The 22,984-nt window shown below is 42.0% G+C and overlaps 1 protein-coding gene across 5 annotated transcripts in view; it reads left to right on the top strand.

Annotated features, from left to right (window-relative positions):
* LOC127571220 (diacylglycerol kinase beta) overlaps nucleotides 1-22,984 on the top strand; it is a 450,652-nt gene that overhangs the window by 79,935 nt on the left and 347,733 nt on the right. For all 5 annotated transcript variants that reach the window (XM_052017450.1, XM_052017424.1, XM_052017441.1 and 2 more), the window contains one exon: nucleotides 5,770-5,846. In XM_052017450.1, the coding sequence (XP_051873410.1) occupies nucleotides 5,770-5,846 (77 nt within the window). The remainder of the gene's footprint in view (nucleotides 1-5,769; nucleotides 5,847-22,984) is intronic.

Below are 22,984 nucleotides of genomic sequence, written 5' to 3'. Positions count from 1 at the left end.
ATTCTACACTTTTAAATTCAAATTCTACACTTTACTCTGTACTGTTACTGTTTTTACCTGTACTACCTCAATGCACTCTGTACTAACTCAATGTAACTACACTGTGTAATGAATTGACCTGTACGATTGGTATGCAAGACCAGTTTTTCACTGTACCTCGGTATGCCTGACAATAATAAACCAATACCAATCATGCAGCTCCACCTCATGCCCACAGTTGGATAATCAATAAAAAACCTGGAAATGAGCTGGCTGCACTTTACTGCCACTAACAAATTCAGGCTTTGATAAATAATATTGGACACCTTTCTCTCCTTGCTGACAAAACAAATCAATAATGGAATCAAGAGTGGTGAAGAAGGCCTTTGGCACAATGGCCTTCAACAGTCAGGGCATTGAGTATGGAAGCTGAAATGTTATCTTGCAGTTCTGTATGACGTTGGTAAAGCTGCATTTAGAATATTGTGTTCAGTTTTGGTCACCGTGCTAAAGGAAAGATGCTATCAAGCTGAAAAGAATGCAAAGGAGATTTAGGAGGATGTTGCCGGGACTCGAGGGACTGAGTTATGGAGAGTGGTTGAGCAGGTTGGGACTTTTTTATTGGAGCATAGGAGAATGAGGGGTGATCTTTATAGATGTGCATAAAATCATGAGGGGCATAGATAGCATCAATGCACACAGCTTTTTTCCCAGGATTGGGGAATCAAGAACTAGAGGGCATAGGCTTGAGGTAAGATGGAGAAAGATTTCAAAGGAACCTACTTGACTTGGCTGTCGCAAGGGCAGGAGTAGCTGCTTGATGTTCCGGGGTTTAGATGTTTCAAAATAACAGGGTTGTTGTCATGGGTGACTTCAATTTCCCTAATATTGATTGGCACCTCCGAAGTACAAAAGGTTTAGATGGGGCAGAATTTGTTGGGTGTGGCCAGGAAGGATTCCTGACACAGTATGTGGACAGGCCAACTATAGGAGAGGCCATGCTGGATCTAGTACTAGGCAATGGACCTGGTTAGGGGACAGACCTCTCGGTTGGTGAACATTTCAGAGATAGTGACCGCAACTCCCTGACCTTTAGCGTGACCGCAACTCCCTGACCTTTAGCATGACCATGGACGAGGATAGGAGCAAAAGATATGGGAAAGTTTTTAATTGGAGAGCTAATTATGATGGTATTAGGCAGGAACTTGGGAGTGTAAATTAGGAACAGATGCTCTCGGAAATGCACAGCAGAAATGTGGAGGTTGTTTCGGGAACACTTGCATGGGGTTCTGGACAGGTTTGTCCCACTGAGACAGGGAAAGGATGGTAGAGTGAAGGAAGCATGATTGACAAGAGAGGTGGAACACTTAGTCAAGAGGAAGAAGGAAGCATACTAAGGTTTAGGAAGAAAAATCAGTTAGGGCTCTTGAGAATTATAAGGTAGCCAGGAAGGAGCTTAAGAGTCTTAGGAGAGCTAGAAGGGGACATGAGAAGGCCTTGGCGAGTAGGATTAAGGAAAACCCCAAGGTGTCCTACAAGTACATGAAGAACAGGAGAATGACTAGGGTGAGGGTAGGACCGCTCAAGAATAAAGGGGGAAATGTGCCTGGAGGCAGAGGAAGTAGGGGAGGTCCTTAATGAATACATTGCTTCAGTGTTCGCTGGGAAGAGGGACTTTGACGAATATGAGGTCAGCATAGAGCAGGCTAATAAGCTGGAGCATGTCGAGGTTAAGAAAGAGGTAGTGTTGGAGCTGCCTTAAGAAAAAATTAGGATAGATAAGTCCCTGGGGCTGGATGGGATATATCCCAGGTTACTACAGAAAGCAAGGGAAGAGATTGCTGGGGCATTGATGATGATCTTTGCTTCCTCCCTGGCCACAGGAGTGGTACCAGAGGGTTGGTACCAGATCACAAATGTTGTTCCATTGTCCAAGAAAGGTAATGGGGATAATCCTGGGAATTATAGACCAGTGAGTCTTGCATCAGTGGTGGGCAAACTATCGGAGAGGATTTTTTGGGACAGGATTTATAAGCATTTGGAGAGGCATAGTCTTATTAGGGATAGTCAAGATGGCTTTGTGAGGGGCAGGTCATGCCTCGTGAGCCCAATAGAGTTTTTCAAGGAGGTGACAAAATAAATTGAAGGTAGAGCAGTGGATATGGTGTATATGGATTTTAGTAAGGCGTTGACAAGGTTCCCCATGGTAGGCTCATCCAGAAAGTCATGAGGCATGGGATCCATGGAGACTTTGTTGCGTGGATTCAGAATTGGCTTGCCCACAGAAGGCAGAGGGTAGTAGTAGATGGAGTGTGTTTTGCCTGGAGGCCGATAACTAGTGGTGTTCCACAGGGATCTGTTCTGGGACCCCTGCTCTTTGTAATTTTTATAAATGACTTGGATGAGGAAGTGGAGGGGTGTGTTAGTAAGTTTGCAGATGACACAAAAGTAGGAGGTGTTGTGGATAGTGTGGAAGGTTGTTGAGGGTTACTAGAGGATATAGACAGGATGCAGAGTTGGGCGGAGAAGTAGCAGATGGAGTTCAGTCTGCAAAAGTGTGAAGTGATACACTTTGGAAGATCAAACTTGAAGGCGGAGTACAAGGTTAATGGCAGGATTCTTAGCAGTGTGGAGGAACAGAGGAATCCAAGTCCATAAATCCCACAAAGTTGCCATGCAAGTTGATAGGGTAGTTAAGATGTTTGGTGTGCTGGCCTTTATTATTCAGGGGATTGAGTTCAAGAGCTGTGAGGTAATGTTGCAGCTCTATAAAACTCTAGTTAGACCACTCTGAGAGTATTGTGTTCATTTCTGGTCGTCTCCATTATAGGAAAGATGTGGAAGCTTTAGAGTGGGTGCAGAGGAGATTTACCAGGATGCTGCCTGGATTAGAGAACATGCCTTATGAGGAAAGGTTGAGTGAGCTGGAGCTTTTCTCTTCGGAGCGACAGAGGATGAGAGGCGACTTGATAGAGGTGTATAAGATTGAGAGGCATAGATAGAGTGGACAGCCAGCACCTTTTTCCCCAGGGCAGCAACGGCTAATACCAGAGGACATCCATTTAAGAGAGTGGAGGAGATGTCAGAGGGTATTTTACACGGAGTTGTGGGTGTCTGGAATGTACTGCCGAGGATGATGGTAGAGGCTGATACAATAGGGAAATTTAAAAGACTCTTAGACTCTTAAATAACTCTTAAAAGACTCTTGCACATGGATGTAAGAAAAATGGAGAGTTATGGGCTGTGTAGGAGGGAATGGTTAGATTGATCATGGAATAGGTTTGTATAGGTAGGCACAACATCGTGGGCCGAAGGGCCCATACTGTGCTGTACTGTTCTATGTTTAACCTGAGGGGCAACTTTTTCACCCAGAGGGTGATCAGTATATGGAATGAGCTGCTAGAGAAAGTGGTTGAGGCAGGTACCTTAACAATATTTAAAAGGTACTTTGTCAGGTACGTAGATGGGAAAGGTTTATGGGTTAGTGTTATGGGTCAGACACGGGCAAATGGGAATCTTAGTCGGCCTGGACCAGTTGGGCTGAAGGGTCTGTTCCTGTGCTGTATGACTCTAAAACCGCCGCTTGGAAATATTCTTTATATTTGATCTGCTCTACCCAGGGTTATGTTCCTAGTTTGTATTATGCTTTAATTTGTTTGACACCGAGATGGAAAGAAGGCAATTGGTTCTACCTGAAAAGGTGCAGTGACATTGGAAATTATAGACAGCATGAATTCATAACTCAGCAATGGGAATTTGAGGTAGACATTTTGCAATAAACAGTAGACTCTGCCATTCAAACATTGGGGGAAAAAATTCCTGATGGGCTAAGATTTAGATTACTATGTTCTTCGTTGCTGGGACATGCATAAGTCTCGTATAAGAGTTTACAACAGTTGAACATTTGAACAGTTGAAAATTCATGCAGAAATAGATCTCATCAAGTCTTCAATTGTATCGCGGTTGCTTTGACATACAGTTATGTGAACATTGCTTCCCTACAACACATTCATTCTTTTTGATGAAGTACTGCTGATGTTAGGTTATTTTGAAGTTGATATTTCAAGTAACAGAAATGGTTATTTATTCAATCATAAATATGTTATGTAATGTGACACGTGTCCAGTACAATTTCAGTTAAATCTCTACTGCTGCATTTTCCATTTTAAAAAAAAATAATTTTGCCTTTCGCAAGCCTGGTATCTTTTCCTCTTTTCACGTGCATCAATCCTGTACATCATGTTTCTGCAGGAAATTCAGATTTTGCCTCAAATTAGTATATTGCTGAGGTAAAGGCTTTCAGTCCCGCACATTTTGGGAGCCTCTGTTTCCTCCCTACTGTCCCCCAGGATCACACACTTCCCATAACCTTTCAATCTAGAACCTTGTTAATGGGACTGCATCTACGCAATGGAGAAATATTGTCAGTTAACTTATTTACAACAACTTTTCCCTACCACTTTCAGAAGCACTGGAATCATAAAATCATAGAAATGTTATAGCACAGAAGAAGGCCATTCCACCCATCACCTCTATGCTGACTCTGGTGGAGCAGTCCCACAGTTTTATTCCTCCACTCTTTCCCCAGACCCCTGCAAATTATTCTCACGAGTGCTTCTCCAATTCCTTTTTGAAGCCACCCGATAATTCTATTTCTACCAACCTCACACATAGTGAATTTCGGATCCTAACAATTCTGAGTTGAATGAAGGTTTTCTTCACCCCACCTCCCAATATCCTTTGCCTACAATTTTAATCATATCCCTTCATACTTGAACCATTCGTTAATGGGAAATAGCTTCCCTTACTTGCCATACCTAAACCAGTCATGGTCTTTCATTCCTCCATCAAACTCATCTCAGCCTTTTGTTTTTGTTCCAAGAACTACTTGTGTTTTTCTGTTCTTTGTTAAAGATGAAGTCTCTCTTCCCTGGAACTAATCTTGTAATTCTTTTCTGCACCCACTCCGGGATCTTTCTAAACTGTGGCAATGAGAATTGGACGCAGTACTACAGTTGTGGCCCAACTAGTGTTTTGTATAGGTTTGGCATAACATCCCTGCTTTTGTACAACGTGCTTCTGTCTCTGAATCCCAGGATCTGCTGCACTCCCCAAACTACTCTCTCAACATACCATGCCTCTTCCATGGATCTTTGCACATGTAAACCCAGGTCCCTCTGTTCCTTCACATCCTTTTAAAATTGTGCCATTTAATCTATATTGCCTCTGCTTATTCTTCCCTCATAATCCTTAGTCTGTAGTCCTTGTATGTTGGTGGAGCTTTCACTTACTTTAATTATTCAACACTGAGTGAAACTCCAAAAGAAAGAGCACTTTGGTAAGATCCAAAAGAAAAGATGGATTGTAGACAATTTCACTTTGCAAATGAACATTTATATTTAAGCTTTCTGATTTTACCTACCTTCTGGAATATTCTAATATTAAAGGCATTATGTACTCCTGATGAATTTTGATGAATAATATTTGATAAAGGACAACATTTTAATATTAAAATAATCTCATTGCCAATTCCCCACTTCTCTCTCCTTAAAATCATCAGTTAGAGGTAGAGGGAGTAACCAATCCAACAAGTATAACAGATGGATAAATGATTTTCAAGTGCACCTGCTGTTTGTGATGGAGATAGAAGCATTTGGGGTTCATTAATGTTTATACGCCTCTGTGGATGGCTCTAATAAAGAGAAGTCAAATGGGACTGATCCAAAAAGACATATTATTTCTGTACTGGGCTTCAATTCTGTTAATTATTTCTTGAAATTTTATTTATAGATTCCTCAAAGAAATTGAAAGATGTGCTGGAGGAGTTTCATGGAGATGGGGTGCTGTCCAAATATAATCCTGAACAGGTAACTATCTATAACATATACCCCTTTGATTTTGTGTGCTTTATAACAACACATTTTGGAACTACCCTTATTTTGTGCCAAACATTCATTATGCTTTTGTTTTCTATGGAGTACAACTAAATAAATAAATTAAAGTAGAAAGTATTTATTATATTTCAGTTTAAATGAACTGAAGAAATTTGGATATTTAGATCATCATTAAGTGATGCTTTCCCAAAGGAAGTATTATTGTCATCATTGTATTCTGTCCATTGTGAATTGATTTCATTGTGGCTTAATGAGAGTTCATTCGATTTGTAGTGGCAATCTAATGTATTGTATAGAAGACTCTTTTGTTAATTTTGCACTCTATGAACTTGTATTTTATTCAAATTAGCTGTGTTAATAGACTAATAGTATCTTGCATTGGATTATATGAATAGCAGGTTGTGTTTATGCAAATTATTTGTAGTTAATCTATATTTTTATTTAATGAGCTCCCTAAGGTCTCTGTTTGTATGACTCCGGAACTGAGTAGCATGGATTTCATGACGAGGGCTGTTTCAGTTCATGGATGGGTAAACCATGGTGTAGTAAGGAAGGGTCATATTGATCAGTAAAGGCTTTAGGATTGACCTGTGATGCTTTCAGCAATATGATTTGGCAGTAGAGCCAGAAAAAGCTCTAGGTTTGACCTTGGATCTATTCTGGGCAAATAGATCCCAGCATGGCAGTGGCTGAGATGTTAAAGTTAATTATAGATAATAGATAATTAGTATCTCAAATACTACCATGCTCATATCTGTTGGCTCATCATAGACCCAAATTTGAAGTTGGAATTTATGCCCTGTCGATTAGAATCTGGCTATCCAATCCAAGTATAATGGGACACTGTAATACTTGGGGTTGAGTTGGGTGTCAGGTTTTAATTTTTATACTCCAGCCGATCTCTTAATCAGCTGTGAAAGGCGGTTAGTGTCCAGTCCTCTGTTTGAGTGGACAGTTGCTTGTTAGTTTTTTGGTAAGCATCAGAAATTTTCTCCAGTCTTCTTGTCAATATTCATCCTTCAAACAAAACCTAAAATGGATGATCTTGTCACTGATTTCATTGCTATTTGTTGGACTTTGCATAATTTGTTTACCCGGTTTCCAATATTATTACCCTCGATAATGCTCCTGAAATAATTAAGCTACTGTAAATGCCTTCCGGGATATGTTATTGTTGTAAGGGGCACTGGATAATTCTTTGTTCTTGCTATAGCTTCATTCTCTTGCTCTTTCAGACTTTTTCAAGTTAAGCTGCACTTGTCTTTACAACCAAAAGACGAAAACCCACTATGTAGTTTAGGTTCTTTGGGAATATTATGGTTTTATTTATACGAAATTCTAAGTTTTGATTTTCACATCAAACCAATGCAAAGACCAATCTTTTATGTACTGTGTCAACTTGAGTTTGTTCATTTTGATACTATCAAACTTGGTAGTATTCCTATAAAAAGAAAGAACTCATTTTTATCAATAAAAAACTGAAACTGGCAAGGTTAGTGTTCACAGAATACATTTATTTCTTTCAGTGTTACTTATTTTTAATAATTTTCACATAATGAACATGCACTACTGAAATGTAACATCTTGTTTTGATGTTTATGGCTTTGCATTTTATTTCTGTGACCTTGCAAAATAACATAGTCTGACTTTTAGATGTAAGTACTTCCTTTTTGAAGTATCCTTGCGCAATTGATGTTATTTACACATTTGCCTTTAATGTTAAGTTGTTTTCACGATGACAAATTGTGTTTGTTTTGCAGGCTGAATGTTCGTGGCGCCAAAGTAAAGCGTAGGAGGTTGAGGGGTGATCTTACAGTGGTATATAAAATCATGGACATAGATGAGATGAATGGTCAGTCTTTTCCCCAGGTTAGAGGAGTCCAAAACTAAAGGGCATATGTTTAAGGAGAAATATTTAAAGGGGACCTAAGAGGCAAATTTTTCCACACAGAGGGTGGTGCATATATGGAACCAGCTGCTACAAGAAGCTGTAGAGGTGGGTACAATTACAACATTTAAAAGACATCTGGACAATTACGTGGAAATGAAAGGTTTAGAGGGATATTGGCCAAACACAGACAAATGGGGCTAGCTCAGATAGGCAATTTGATCGGCATGGACGAGTTGGGCCAAAGGGTCTGCTTTCTGTGCTGTATAGCTGTATGACTGCTGTAGATTAAAACAGCCCCACACAATCAGCTTTAGGTAAGGACTCCATCAGTGAAATTCTATTGTGCCTGATTCTTAAAATTTTTGTCTTTTTCCCAAGATAGGGGCATCAATTTAAGGTGCAAGAGGAATGATTTAAAAGGGACTTGAGGGGCAACAACTTCATGCAGAGGGTGGTTGTTATATGGAATGAGCTGCCAGAGGAAGCTGTAGAGGTGGGTTCATTTACAATGGTTAAAAGACATGTAGACAGGTACTTGGATAGAAAAAGCATAGAGGGATAATGGGACTAGCTCAGATAGACATCTTGGTTGGCATGAGTTGGGCTGAAGGGCCTGTTTCCATGCTGTATGTCACTAAAATAAGGCCTTGCCTAGTCTGGTAGGTCATCAATTGCATGGAAGAGGGAGGGGGTATACAGAGAGTTTAGAAGGGGTCATCTAGGGTCCAGGTATGTTGGAGGATGGGGCATCGTTTGGGCATGCATAGGAACTGGGGTCTGTTGATGGGGTCAGTCTTTGTCTGACCCCAAAGTAGGCATTAACAATGTTCACTCTGGGTTCCAGGGGAGACTGGGGTGAGGACGGATCGACAGGATGATGGATACTTGGAGTCCACAGCATCAGAGTAAAATTGTCCCCTTTTAATTAACCCCAAACCAGGCCATGGCTTTCTCTAAAAGACCTGATTTAGCGCAATTGGCCTGTACCACTTGGTGGTCTCCCATGCAGTTAGGCTTTTTATACCAGTGATGTCAAGGCAGGCACTGCAGGCTGTTTGGCAGCATAGGAGACTCCGTGTTATTTATATATCGTGTTTCAGATGAAACTCCTTCACGTAGCACACAAGGTTACGCTCTGTAAATTTCTAGACCAGCATATTTAACATAGATGTGTTCCAAGATAGAACATAGAACAGTATAGCACAATACAGGCCCTTTGGCCCACAATGTTGTGCCAACCTTTAAACCTCGCCTAAGACCATCTAACCCCTTCTTCCCACGTATCCCTCTATTTTAAATTCCTCCATATGCCTACCTAGTAATCTCTTGAATGTGACCAATGTACCTGCCTCCTCCACCACCCCAGGCAGCGCATTCCATGCCCCACCCGCTCTTCTGGGTAAAAAACCTTCCTCTGATATCTCACTTGAACTTCCCACCCATTACTTTAAAGCCATGCCCTCTTGTATTGAGCATTGGTGCTCTGAGAAAGAGGCGCTGGCTGTCCACTCTATCTATTCCTCTTAATATTTTGTACACCTCTATCATGTCTCCTCTCATCCTCCTTCTCTCCAAAGAGTAAAACCGTAGCTCCCTTAGTCTCTCCTCATAATGCATACTCTCTAAACCAGGCAGCATCCTGGTAAATCTCCTCTGCACCCTTTCCAACGCTTCCACATCCTTCCTATAATGAGGTGACCAGAACTGGACACAGTAGTCTAAGTGTGGTCTAACCAGAGTTTTATAGAGCTGCATCATTACCTCACGGCTCTTAAACTCGATCCCACGACTTAAAGCTAACACCTCAAAAAGCTTTCTTAACTACCCTATCCACCTGTGAGGCAACTTTCAGGAATCTGTGGATATGGACCCCCAGATCCTTCTGCTCTTCCACACTACCAAGAATCCTGCCATTAACTTTGTACTCTGCCTTGGAGTTTGTCCTTCCAAAGTGTACCACCTCAGTTCTCTGGATTGAACTCCATCTGCCATTTCTCAGCCCAGCTCTGCATCCTATCAATGTCCCTCTGCAATCTTCGACAATCCTCCACACTATACACAAGACCACCAACCTTTGTGTCGTCTGCAAACTTGCCAACCCACCCTTCTACCCCCTCATCCAAGTCATTAATAAAAATCATGCACAGCAGAGTTCCCAGAACCGATCCTTGTGGGACACTGCTAGTCACAGCATTCCAATCTGAATGCACTCCCTCCACCACAACCCTCTGCTTTCTACAGGCAAGCCAATTCTGAATCCACATGGCCAAGCTTCCCTGGATCCCATGCCTTCTGACCTTCTGAAGAAGCCTACCATGTGGAACCTTACCAAATGCCTTACTAAAATCTGTGTAGACCACATCTACTGCACTACCCTCATCAATCTGTCTGGTCACCTCTTCAAAGAGCACTATCAGGCTTGTGAGACATGATCTCCCCTTCACAAAGCCATGCTGGCTGTTCCTGATCAGACCATGATTCTCTAAATGCCCATAGATCCTATCTCTAAGAATCCATTCCAACAGCTTGCCCACCACAGACGTTAGGGTCACTGGTCTATAATTCCCTGGACTATCCCTACTACCTTTTTTGAATAAGGGGACAACATTTGCCACCCTCCAATCCCCCGGTACCATTCCTATGGACAACGAGGACTCAAAGATCCTAGCCAAAGGCTCATCAATCTCCTACCTCACCTCGCGGAGCAGCCTGCGGAATATTCTGTCAGGCCCCGGAGACTTATCTGTCCTAATATTTTCTGACAGCTCCAACACGTCCTCTCTCTTGATAACAACATTCTCTAGAACATTAGCCTTACCAACACTGTCCTCAGTGTCATCAAGGCCCCTCTCCTTGGTGAATACTGAAGAGAAGTACTCATTGAGGACCTCACCCACTTCCACAGCTTCCAAGCACATCTTCCCACCTTTATCCCTAATCGGTCCTACCTTTACTCCCGTCATCTTCTACTCTTCACATAAGTGAAAAATGCCTTGGGGTTTTCCTTAACCCTATATGCCAAAGCCTTTTCATGTCCCCTTCTTGGTCTCCTCAGCCCCTTCTTCAGTTCCTTCCTTGCTACCCTATATTCCTTAAGAGACCTATCTGATCCTTGCTGCCTAAACCTTATGTATGCTGCCTTCTTCCTCCTAACTAGATGTTCCAACTCTCTTGTCAGCCATGGTTCTTTCACCCTGCCATTCTTTCTCTGCCTCACCGGGACAGATTTATCCCTAACATTCTGCAAGAGATCCCTGAATAATGACCACATCTCCATAGTACATTTCCCTTCAAAAATGTCATCCCAATTCACACTTGCAAGTTCTTGCCTTGTAGCCTCATAATTTGCCCTTCCCCAATTAGATATTTTCCTGTCCTCTTTGCTCCTATCCTTGTCCATGACAATGCTAAAGGTTAGGGAGCGGTGGTCACTGTCTCCCCAGATGCTCACCACTGAGAGATCTGTCACCTGACCCGGTTCATTACCTAATACTAGATCTAATATGGCATTCCCTCTAGTCGGTCTCTCAACATACTGAGACAGGAATCCGTCCTGGAATTACTTAACAAACTCTGCCCCATCTAAACCTTTGGTACTAAGCAGGTGTCAATCAATATTTGGGAAGTTGAAGTCTCCCATGATAACAACCCTGTTATTTTTGCACCTTTCCAAAACCTGCTCCTCAGTATCCTTGCTGCTACCGTGGAGCCTATAGTATACTCCCAGTAGAGTAACTGCTCCTTTCTTGTTCCCAACTTCCACCCATACTGACTCTAGAGAGAATCCTGCTACATTATCCACCCTTTCTGCAGTTGTAATAGTATTCCTGACCAGTAACGCCACCCCTCCTCCTCTTCTCCCCTCCTCCCTATCCTTTTAAAACACTGAAATCCAGGAATATTCAGTATCCATTCCTGCCCTGGTGACAGCCAAGTCTCTGCAAGAGCCACAATATCATAGTTCCATGTATTTATCCAAGGTCTCAGTTCATCACCCTTATTCCTGATGCTTCTTGCATTTAAGTAAATGCACTTTTGCCCATCCACCTTACTGCTTTTATACCCTATACTCTGCTTCTTTCTCAAAGCCTCTCTATGTGTTAGATCTGGCTTTACTCCATGCACTTTTTCCACTGACCTATCCCTCCGGTTCCCATTCCCTTCGCAAACTAATTTAAACCCTCCCGAACCACACTGGCAAACCTGCCTGCTAGGATATTGGTCCCCCTCGAGTTCAGGTGTAACCCATCCAATCTGTACAGGTCCCACCTTCCCCAGAAGAGATCCCAATGATCCAAAAATCTAAAACTTTGCCCCCTGCACTAACTCCTCAGCCACGCATTCATCTGCCACCTCCTCCTATTCTTACCTTCACTATCACGTAGCACTGGCAGCAATCCTAAGATTGCTACCCTTGAGGTCCTGTTCTTCAGCCTTCTGCCTAGCTCCCTAAACTCACTTTTCAGGACCTCATCCCTCTTTCTACCTATGTCGTTGGTACCAACATGTACCACGACTTCTGACTGCTTTCCCTCCCACACAAGAATGCTGTGGACCTGATCAGAGACATCTGGACCCTGGGACCTGGGAGGCAACATACCATCTGGGATTCTTGCTCATGTCCACAGAACCTCCTTTCTGTTCCCCTGACTATCGAGTCTCCTATCACTATTGCCCTTCTCTTCTCCTTTCCCTTCTGAGCAGCAGGACCAGTCCCAGTGCCAGAGACCTGGCTCCTGCCGCTTGATCCCTGTAGGTCATCCCCTTCAACAGCATCCAAAGTGGAATACCTGTTTTTGAAGGGAACAGCCTCTGGGGTCCTCTGCTCTGTCTGCCTGTTTCCTTTCTCTTTCTCTCCCCTGACAGTCACCCATCTACCTACCTCCTGGACCCTAGAAGTACCTGCTGTAAGGGGGATGACTGCCTCCTGATGCACAGCATCTACATAACTCTCTCCCTCCCTGATGCTTCGCAGTGTTTGAAGCTGCGACTCCAGCTCATCAATTCTGAGCCAAAGTTCCTCCAGCCTCAAGCACTTACTGCAGATGTGGTCACCGTGCACCACAGCAGGGTCCACTAGCTCCCACATCATGCAGCTGCAGCACATTGCCTTGTCCTCCATCGGAACTATTTTTTTTTACCTAGCTGTAGTCTACTTAAACGTTATAACAATAACAGTAAACTTTACAGTTACTTACCAGCTACTCACCAGTGTTGTTGCAGATGGCCTCTGCCTCTTGAAGCCGAAGCCTGTTGTGCCAAAGCCACTCACTCTGACTCTGTCCACTCTGACAATGGCCACTCCACTTGACATGACCTCCTTTTTATTGGCCCTTCTAAATTAGCCCTGACCTGTGAGGGACCTGCTGCTCCTTGGTCTCTCAGCTCCTGATTCACTCCTAAGTAAATGCCGAAGCCTGTTGTGTATTATAAAAAGTATCAGGTAAAATTTAACACACTTTCTTGTTGAGATTTCAAGACAAATGCCAAAAGTTTGAGGGTAGGAAGATTTAAAGCTAAAAGATGAGGGCAGTGGGTAATCAGATATCTTGGAAGGGCTGAAGGTTCTTCCGTTCCTCCACATCTCTTGGTATTCTTCCAAATATTGTGTAAATTATTATTCTCCCAATTATCTCCCATAGTTATGAGGCAACGATCTGCAGTTTGGCACAAGAGGCTGGAAGTGGAGGAGAGCAGAAATCACAGAGGGCAGTGGAGCTGGTGAAGTTGATGGAGAGAAGTATGGCCATTAAAGGAATGTATGGTAGTGACTGCAGGAGTAATGAGTTGATGGAGAGAAGTATGGCCATTAAAGGAATGTATGGTAGTGACTGCAGGAGTAATGAGTTGATGGAGAGAAGTATGGCCATTGAGTAATTGATTTTTTTTTTCTTTAACTCAAAAGATAAAAAAAATTAAAATCTAGGCATTGCTATACGGGGAAGGAATGTACATTAATGACTATGGATGTAATGAGTTGACTTATTAGCTTGAGTTGAGGCTGATGAAAGTGAAGGCAAATTTTTGGAAATTGGCCAAGGGACAGCAAGCACAGAGTAGAGATAACGGAGAGCAGGATGTGACTCAATGTTCTGGAAGCATCCATGTGAGGTCACAAATGTTTGCCACATTTATAAGACCTTTATCAGTGACACTGTGGTAAGACGACATTGTAAGTAATGCAGCTGGCAACGTTACATTGCAAAGAGATTGGAATAGACAAGCTGCCTGAGGTGGAAAGTCAAAAGAGCAGCTGAGAGTATGGTTCGGCAAATTTATGTCAGTTGAGAACTAGTAAACCGCCATAATTCCAGTTTCAAGCACAAGTCTGTAGTCCTGTAGGTTACAGCTTTTCAAATGCACATCCTGTTACTTTTAAAAATGATGAGGGCTTCTGTCTCTACCATCCTTTTAGATTGTGAATTCAGATCCCTGCTATCCTCTGGTTAAAGAACTGTTTTCTTCTCCATCCCTCTGATTCTTCCCAAAATACATGCCCCTAGGTTTTTGACACATCGGGAGCAAGTGAAAGAGCTTCCCCAAATCTGTTCTACCCAAGTCTTATTATTTTGTACACCTCATTTAAGTCTCCTCTTAGCTTCCCCCATTCCAAAGAAAACACTCCCAGCATTTCCCAACTTTCCTCACATTTACAGTTTTCTAGTCCCGGCAACATCTTCATAAATGCAGTCACATCTTTCCTGTAATGTGGTGCTCAGAACTATACTCGGGGCTCAAGATGTGATACAACTAATGTGTTAACATGACCTCTCTGCTTGTAAATTTTGTACCTTGGCTAATAAAGGCTAACATCTTGAATGCCTTTTTTTTAAACCACTTTATTGACCTGTCCTTCCTTTTAAGGATCTATGAACATACACTCTAAACTCCTTTTGTTTCTCCACATCTCTCAGTATTCTCCCAGTTATTGTGTATTCCCTTGTTGCATCTTGCTAGAGGTGTTACTTCACATTTTTTCACATTGAGTTCCATTTTTTGTTTTACTGCCCAATTGACCTGACCATTTCTTTCTTCCTATACTTCAAGGCTTTCCTCTTCATTGTCAACCATTGAGTCAATTTTTCTGTTACCTTCTTTATCATGTTTCCTACCTCTAGGTCTTAGTTACTAATGTGTAATTTATAAAGCAAAGGACTGAATATTGAGGCCTCTGGAACCCCACTGCAGTCAGCCTTCCAGACACAAAAGCGTCTGTGTGCCATTGGACTTTACTTCCTGCCGCTGAGCTATTTTTGTATCCAATTTGCCACTCTCCATTCCCATGGGATCATACGTTTTTGACTAACCGCCATGTGGGACCTTGTCAAAGAGCCTTGCTAAACATCAAACACACTGCCCTCATCAACCCTCCCTGTAACCTTCTCAAAGGTTTGATCCCGTTAGACCCAAACCTCCCTTTACAAACCCATTCCAAATCAAGGTCTTTAGTACCCCTCGAAATTAATTCCTATAATTAGCCCACCAATTTTATTCCAGCCAATGTATTGCAATATTTATCTTTAACTACAGGAAGTGGTGCATTGCAAATCTGCTAGGCTTGTCCAAGAGGGGAAGCAAGCCTGGCAGGACAGCAGATGTTTAGAAGTAGTTAAGGAGTACTGAATGGTAGGGGTAGGGATTTGTGGGGAGTAGATTACCTCATAGGGACAACGTCAATGGAGACATTGAATGTGAAGGATAAAGTAGAGATAAAGAGAAAAGAAGAAATAAGAGAAAGTGGAATTGAAAGGCCTTGATGAAGAATGGCAGCTAAAATGCACACTTGAAAAGACATTGAGACATGAACTATGTGATATGGGAAGAAGATTCACATCAAGTACTCAAGTTTTGTATTTTTGTGATTTTTTTTTCCCCGAAGCTTGTGATCAAAGTGACCGAACACTTTGATGTTCTAGGTCATCTTAATCACAAACATCAAAATCTCAGAATTACAGAACTTGACTACTTGAAATGAGTACAGACATGAGAGATTGCAGATGCTGGAAATCTGGAGCAAGACACAAAATGCTGGAGGAACTCAGCGGGTCAGGCAGCATTTATGAAGGGAAATGAACAGTCAGCATCTCGGGTCAAGACCCTTCATGAGGATGTACTGATGAAGGGTCTCGACCCAAAACGTTGACTGTCCATTTGCTTCCACAGATGCTGCATGACCCGCTGAGTTCCTCCAGCATTTTGTGTGTTGCTACTTGAAATTAATCGTCTTGCCAAGTCTACTTGTCTGAATCTGTGTCCATTAATGTGTGCATTTTGAAACTATCAACATTGAAATACATTATTAAAAGCAAATGATTTTGTTATTCTAAAGGCCAGAGTTTTTCCACATTTTGACTAAGAAAACTCTATTTGTATTTCATTATTTAGAAATTAACTTCCTTAATTTGTTGGAATGAAAACTCCACTAGATAATTCTGCCAAGTCATCCCTTAGAGGTTTTTACAATTCAAAAATAATGTTTTGGCAATTTAAGAGTTGTCTTGGAAAATTGTGATAAGCACATTAGAAACAAAATCCACTTGGATCACAAACAAGGCAGAAGTATTCTGAAATGAAGTTCCCAAGATTCTGAGGCCATTTAGAGAAGGCATCCATATGTGATTATGTGACAGTGAAACACATGAATGGGAAAGAAGAAGAAATTAATTTAGTACGCACATAAGTGAGTGAAAGCCATAGAGACAAAGGGTAGACTTCAATTTATTTCCATGTTCCTACAGACTTTAAGTATGAACAAACCAGCTTAATTTTTCAGTCTCTGTTGCAAATGATTTTTTTCCCAAACCAAAGGCTTGATCTCTCACTCTCTCTGTCTATTGTCTGACTTTTGAATCCGATCGCAGCCTTTTTGACTTAGCAGCTGACTCCCATTTCTTCTCCGACACCAGGAATGCTGCTGAAACCCTCATCCATACCTTCATCAATTTCAGGCTTGACAAGTCGATTGTGGATGATCATTCTTCAATGAATCTCCCAATCATCAGCAAGAGAATGGTAGATATTGTCGAGTGTGTTATCAAGCAACACCCAACCACAGAGCTCAGTTTGGTGTTTGCTAGGGCCACTCCAAACCTCATCACAACCATTGACTTCAAGAGCTCAAATTCAAATGTGAGGTGAGAATGACTGGGTTTGACAGAAAGATATTATCTCAGAGATTTAGACCTCAAGGACCCCTGATAAAAACCAAAGTCAAAAGCAAACTCTCTTCTGGTTAGAGCTACATCTTGAAGAAAGGAACGTAATTAAGGTTGTTGGAAGCCAATTATCTTGTCCCCAGGACATTGTCACAGCAGGTTCTAATGGTGGTAACTTAAACATAGTCATTGTCAGCTTGTTTACCAACAGCCTGCTACCCATCATAAAGGCAGAAATGGGATGCACATTAATCTTTACAATGTTGAGTTCCAGTACCAACTCCTCAGAAAATGAAGCAGTCCATACCTTTACACAGCAAGATATAAACAACATTCATTCATTCATTCATGGGCAAGTAATGTTCATGCCACATAGGTGATGACAACCTCCAACAAGAGAGCCTAAACATCTTCCCCTGAGATTGAACAGCATCACTATCATCAAGACCACCCCCCCACCCCTGTCCCCCCCCATCATCAACATCCTAAGGCTCACCATTGACTAGAAACTTAACTGGACTGCCCATGTAATTTCTATGGTTACCAGAATAAGTAAGAAGATAGGTATTCTCTGAGAAATAATTCGCCTTCTGACTCCCCAAACACTTTCCAATATCTTCAAAGCACAACTTCAGTAGCATTGGAGAGGCTTAACAGCATTCAGGACAATTCAAGCTGATTTGACTGGCATCCCATCCAACAATCAAAATATTCACTCTTCACCACTGGTACATGATAGTTGTTGTGTGCTCCATTTTAAAAATGTGCTAAATTTAGGCTTCAGGAGACAGCTCACACCACCTTCTCCCACATAATTAGGGATGGGTAATAATGCCAGAGGAAGCTGTGGAGGTGGATACAATTACAGTGTTTAAAAGACATTTAGGCAGGTACATGGACAAAGGTTCAGAGGAATATGGGCCAAATGCGGGCAAATGGGACTAGTTCAGATTAACAGCTTTGTCAGCATGGATGAGTTGGGCTGCATGGCCTATTTCCATGCTGTATAACTCTGTGACTGAATGCTGGCATTCCCAATGATGTCCACATTGTCTAAATGAATGACAACAAAAATGCTGATTAATTTTAGCTCCAATTTTTGGACTTTGGCCTAGACTTCCCAACCAGTAGAAAACAGTTTCAATTAAGATTAGAGTTGAAAGTAAGAAATACCTCAATTGCAAAGGGTGATTGAAGTTTGGAAAATTTATCTACAAAGAACAGTTGTTCGTTTTAAATCTGGAATAGATTGATTTTTGTTAACTGTGTAATGAGGTGTGGGCCCAAGGGTCAATATGGTATTAAGTGACAGATCTGCCCTGATCTTATCAAATGTTGGAATTGGCTTGAGGGGCTAAGTGGCCTATTTCTGTCCTTTGTTCACTATTCATCTCTATAATGTGTTTACTTGATGCCTGTACTATTGGCAAATAGTATGGTGTCCCATGCTGATGATGCATAAAAGTTAATATAATGGAATTTCAACTCTGTGTTTAGTACCTTACTTATACTCAATCTTTGGGATTCAATCTGTTCTTTTCATCAATCAAGCAAAGTATCCTTGTCTTTTTCCTCTTCAATCTTGGCATTTTTAAAAATATATTTGACAGCTCTTCCTAGTGAGGATGTTGAGCTTGCTGTTGACCTTTTACTGACTCATTTCTCTGCCTGTCTTACGCCATTGTTTTCAATTACGTTTTGTTAGCCAAATACAACAGAATCAGAAGTCCTTTCACTTCATTTTAGAAAAAGCATGCCAGAGTGACAATGTGAAGATAATTATGGGGGATTTTAACATGAAGGTGGACTGGGAAATCCAGCAAGGCGGTAGAACTCAGGAGAGTGAGTTTGTGGAATGTCTAAAGGATGTTTTTCTGAAGCAACTTGTTGATGAGCCCACCAGGGGATCGGCTGTTTTGGATTGGGTGCTGTGTAATGAACTGGAGGTGATTAGGGAACTAAAGGTAAAGGAACCACTGGGAACCAGTGATCACAACATGATTGAGTTCAGTTTCAAGTTTGAGAAGGAGAAGCTGATAACTGGTGAATCGATATTTCAGTGGAACAAAGGAAATTACAATGATATGAGAGAAGAGTTGGCCCAAATTGATTGGAAAAGTAAGCTAGCTGGAGGGACGGTGGAGGAGAAATGGAAGGAATTTCTACAGGAAATAAGGAAAATGCAGGATAGATATATTCCAAGAAAAAAGAAGGTTTTGAATGGAAAAAAGGCACAAATGTGGATAATAAGAGAGGTGAAGGCTAAAATAAAAGCAAAAGGAGCAGCGTACAAAGAAGCAAAAATTAGTGGGAAAGCAGAAGACTGGGAAGCTTTTAAAAACCTGCAGAGAGAAACTAAGAAGGTCATTAGGAAAGAAAGGATGAATTATGAAAGGAAGTTGGCAGATAACATTCGAAAGGATACTGAGTTTTTTTTTAAATACATGAGTAAAAGAGAGACACGGGTTGATATAGGACCAATTGATAACGGTGCAGGAGATATTATAATGGACGATAGAGAGATGGCAGAGGAATTGAATGAATATTTTGCATCGGTCTTCACCGTGGAGGACATCAGCAATGTGCCGGTTAATCAGGAGTCTCACGAAATTCAGTTAAGATTACTAGGGAGAAGGTGCTAGGAAAACTAAATGGGCTAAAGACTGATAAGTCTCCCGGACCGGATGAGGTGCACCCCCGGGTTCTGAAGGAGGTGGCTTTAGAGATAGCAGAGGCATTGGTGATAATTTTCCAGGAATCGATAGATTCCGGCATGGTTCTGAGGACTGGAGGGTCGCAAATGTAGTTCTTCTGTATAAGAAAGGAGGGAGGCAGCATAAAGGAAATTACAGACCTATTAGTCTGACGTCAGTGGTGGGAAAGTTATTGGAATCTATCCTCAAGGATGGGGTTACGGAATACCTAGAGGCGCAAGGCAAGATAAGTCCTAGCCAACATGGTTTTGTGAAGGGAAGATCCTGCCTGACCAACCTATTGGAGTTTTTTGAAGAAATCACAGGTAGGGTGGATAAGGGAGAGGCGGTAGATGTTGTGTATTTAGACTTTCAAAAGGCCTTCGATAAGGTGCCTCACAAGAGACTGATTAATAAGATGAGAGCTCATGGAATTACGGGTAGGATAACAGAATGGGTGGAGCATTGGCTGATTGGCAGGAAGCAAAGGGTGGAAATAAAAGGATCTAGTTCTGGTTGGCTACCGGTTACTAGTGGTGTGCCACAGGGGTCGGTGTTGGGGCCGCTCCTTTTTACCTTGTACATTAACGATTTGGATGATGGAATAAATGGTTTCGTGGCTAAGTTTGCGGATGACACCAAGATAGGTGGAGGAGTAGGGAGTATTGAGGAGATAGGTAGGTTGCAGAGAGACCTAGACAGTTTAGGAGAATGGGCAAGGAAATGGCAGATGAGATTCAATGTTGAGAAATGTGCAGTTGTACACTTTGGAAGCAGAAATAAGCGGGCAGATTATTATCTAGAAGGAGAGAAAATTCAAAGTACGGAAGTACAAAGGGACTTGGGGGTACTCGTGCAGGATACCTTAAAGGTTAACCACCAGGTCGGATTGGTGGTAAAGAAAGCGAATGCTATGTTGGCATTCATTTCGAGAGGTATAGTGTATAAAAGTAAGGAAGTGTTGATGAGGCTCTACAGGGCACTAGTGAGGCCTCGTTTGGAATATTGTGCGCAATTTTGGGCCCCACATCTTAGGAAGGATGTGCTGACGTTGGAGAGGGTTCAGAGGAGATTTACGAGGATGATTCCCGGAATGAAAGGGCTTACGTATGATGAGCGTTTGTCGGCTCTTGGACTGTACTCACTGGAGTACAGAAGAATGAGAGGGGACCTCATAGCGACATTTAAAATGTTGATAGGAAAGGACAGAGTAGATGTGGCTAGGCTGATTCCCTTGGTGGGTGAGTCCGGGACCAGAGGGCACAATCTTAGAATTAGAGGGTACAGTTTCAAAACAGAGATGAGGAGAAATTTCTTTAGCCAGAGGGTGGTGAATTTGTGGAACTCCTTGTCACGTACAGCAGTGGAGGCCAGATCAGTGGGGGCGTTCAAGGAGGAGATAGATAGATATCTAAATAGTCAGGGTATCAAGGGATATGGGGATAAGGCCGGAAATTGGGATTAGAATAGGTTTCTTTTCGTCCTCCCCCCCCCCCACCAATTCCCCATTTCTCATTTTTTTCCCCTTTTCCTTGGAGCAGACTCAATGGGCCGAATGGCCTGCTTCTGCTCCCTTGTCTTGTGATTTTGCTAGTAAACTGTAATTTATCAAAGCTTAAATTGTATTTTTTACTTAATTTTGAGACCACTTTGAACAAAAGGGACAACAACCCAAACTTGCAGACCTACTACCACTAATGCAAAATGTTCTTCCTGAATGCTGAGTACCAGACTGGATGCAGTCTCCCATATGATTTAGCTCATGAAAATGTTCTTCTCCCATTGCCATGGTTGAACATATGAAAGTATTTGTATTTTAGACAGAGAGATTACAATTGAATTGCAGTCACATTGTGCACAATTCCACTGCATGGCTCCCCAGCATTGAACACCATCTCTCCACCTGGCTCCCCAGTGTTTTCCAAATTCTCTAGGTTACTTCTCCGCTTGCATGCCAACAGCTGCAAAAGAGACATAATGGCCTTGGAATTCCAGTGCACTCTAATATGTGCCTTTCTGCTCTGTTATCTAAGTTTGGTGGTGACATATATAAGCTTAATTGGAAGCACTACGTTACAAAGAAGTTTGAGATGAATCGAATGGGCAAAACTGTTGCAAATGGATTTCAACGTTGGTATTTTCGACCTGAAAAGGATTGAACAGAATGCTTCCTAAATGGTAAGTTTGAAGCTGTGGGGGTCCATAAAACCAGTGGCCCATGTACTTAAATCATTGGTGATAAACAGGAATGGAAAATAATTCAAAAGTGCTTATTGAATTCTGCCCATCTATATCCTGGACTAGAAAACAAACAAAAAACCCTGCTTAGCCCAGGCTGAAGTATTAAGACTCTGGGATCATTTTCCAGGATATTAAGAGAAGCTGACATGATAGCTATTTATGCTGATTGGGAAACTCTGGGTGAGGGTTGCAGACTTAACAACTGGAGCCATGCCTTGCAGTTAACAACTTAAGTACTTCAGCATATATTGGGTGGTAATGGTGTGTGACTTATAAGATGGAGTTTGATGCTTATCCAGTTGTTAATTTTAGTGTGTCTTTTTAGGTGGAATTTTTAAGAGGTATGAGGAGAAAGCATTCATGAGACTATGGATCATCCATGATTTGTTTGAGTGATGAAAAACTTGTACACTGCCAGAAGCATTAACTTTTGGTTAGTGGAGGATGACATTTATTTATATATAGAAATGCATGTTAGGAAATCTCTCTAACATTAGTCCAGAACTATCATTCTGAATAATTTGCTTTTCGCCGAACATAGTTTCACAAAAGAATTTTTGTGTATGATGATTTATTCAGAGTGCTTCAGCCATGGTCTGAACATGATTATGACCTCGTTCCATACTAGTTCTAGATCCAATTGAGTCTACAGAATTAAATTAAAATGACTCTTAATTCACTGGTGCTCAAGAGATGAGGGAAACTAGTGGAGATGTTTTGGAGGAAATTCATATTACCAGGGAGGAGGTATTTGCGGCTTTGTAGTGCATTAAGGGGGATATTAGATATTGGTCACATGTACATCGCAACACACGGCGAAATGCATCTTTTTGAGTTACTGAGAATGTGCTGGGTCCAGCCCGCACGTGTCACCACTCTTCCAGCGCCAGCATAGCATATCCATTAGCTCCTAACCTGTACGTCTTTGGAATGTGGGAGGAAACCCATGCAGACACAAGGGGAGAATGTACAAACACCTTACCCACACCTTACAGACAGTGGTGGGAATTGAAACCGGTTCGCTGGCACTGTAATAGCGTTACACTTACCGCTACACTACTGTGCCGCCCTGACTAGGGCCTAAGTCCCCAGGGCCTGACCGAGTGCATCCTCGGACTTTGTGGGAAGCTA

The sequence above is a fragment of the Pristis pectinata genome, chromosome 1 (genome assembly GCF_009764475.1).
Source record: "Pristis pectinata isolate sPriPec2 chromosome 1, sPriPec2.1.pri, whole genome shotgun sequence".
NCBI lineage: Eukaryota > Metazoa > Chordata > Chondrichthyes > Rhinopristiformes > Pristidae > Pristis > Pristis pectinata.
Note: the sequence above shows the minus strand (reverse complement) of the source record. Positions and strands in the feature narration are given on the sequence as shown.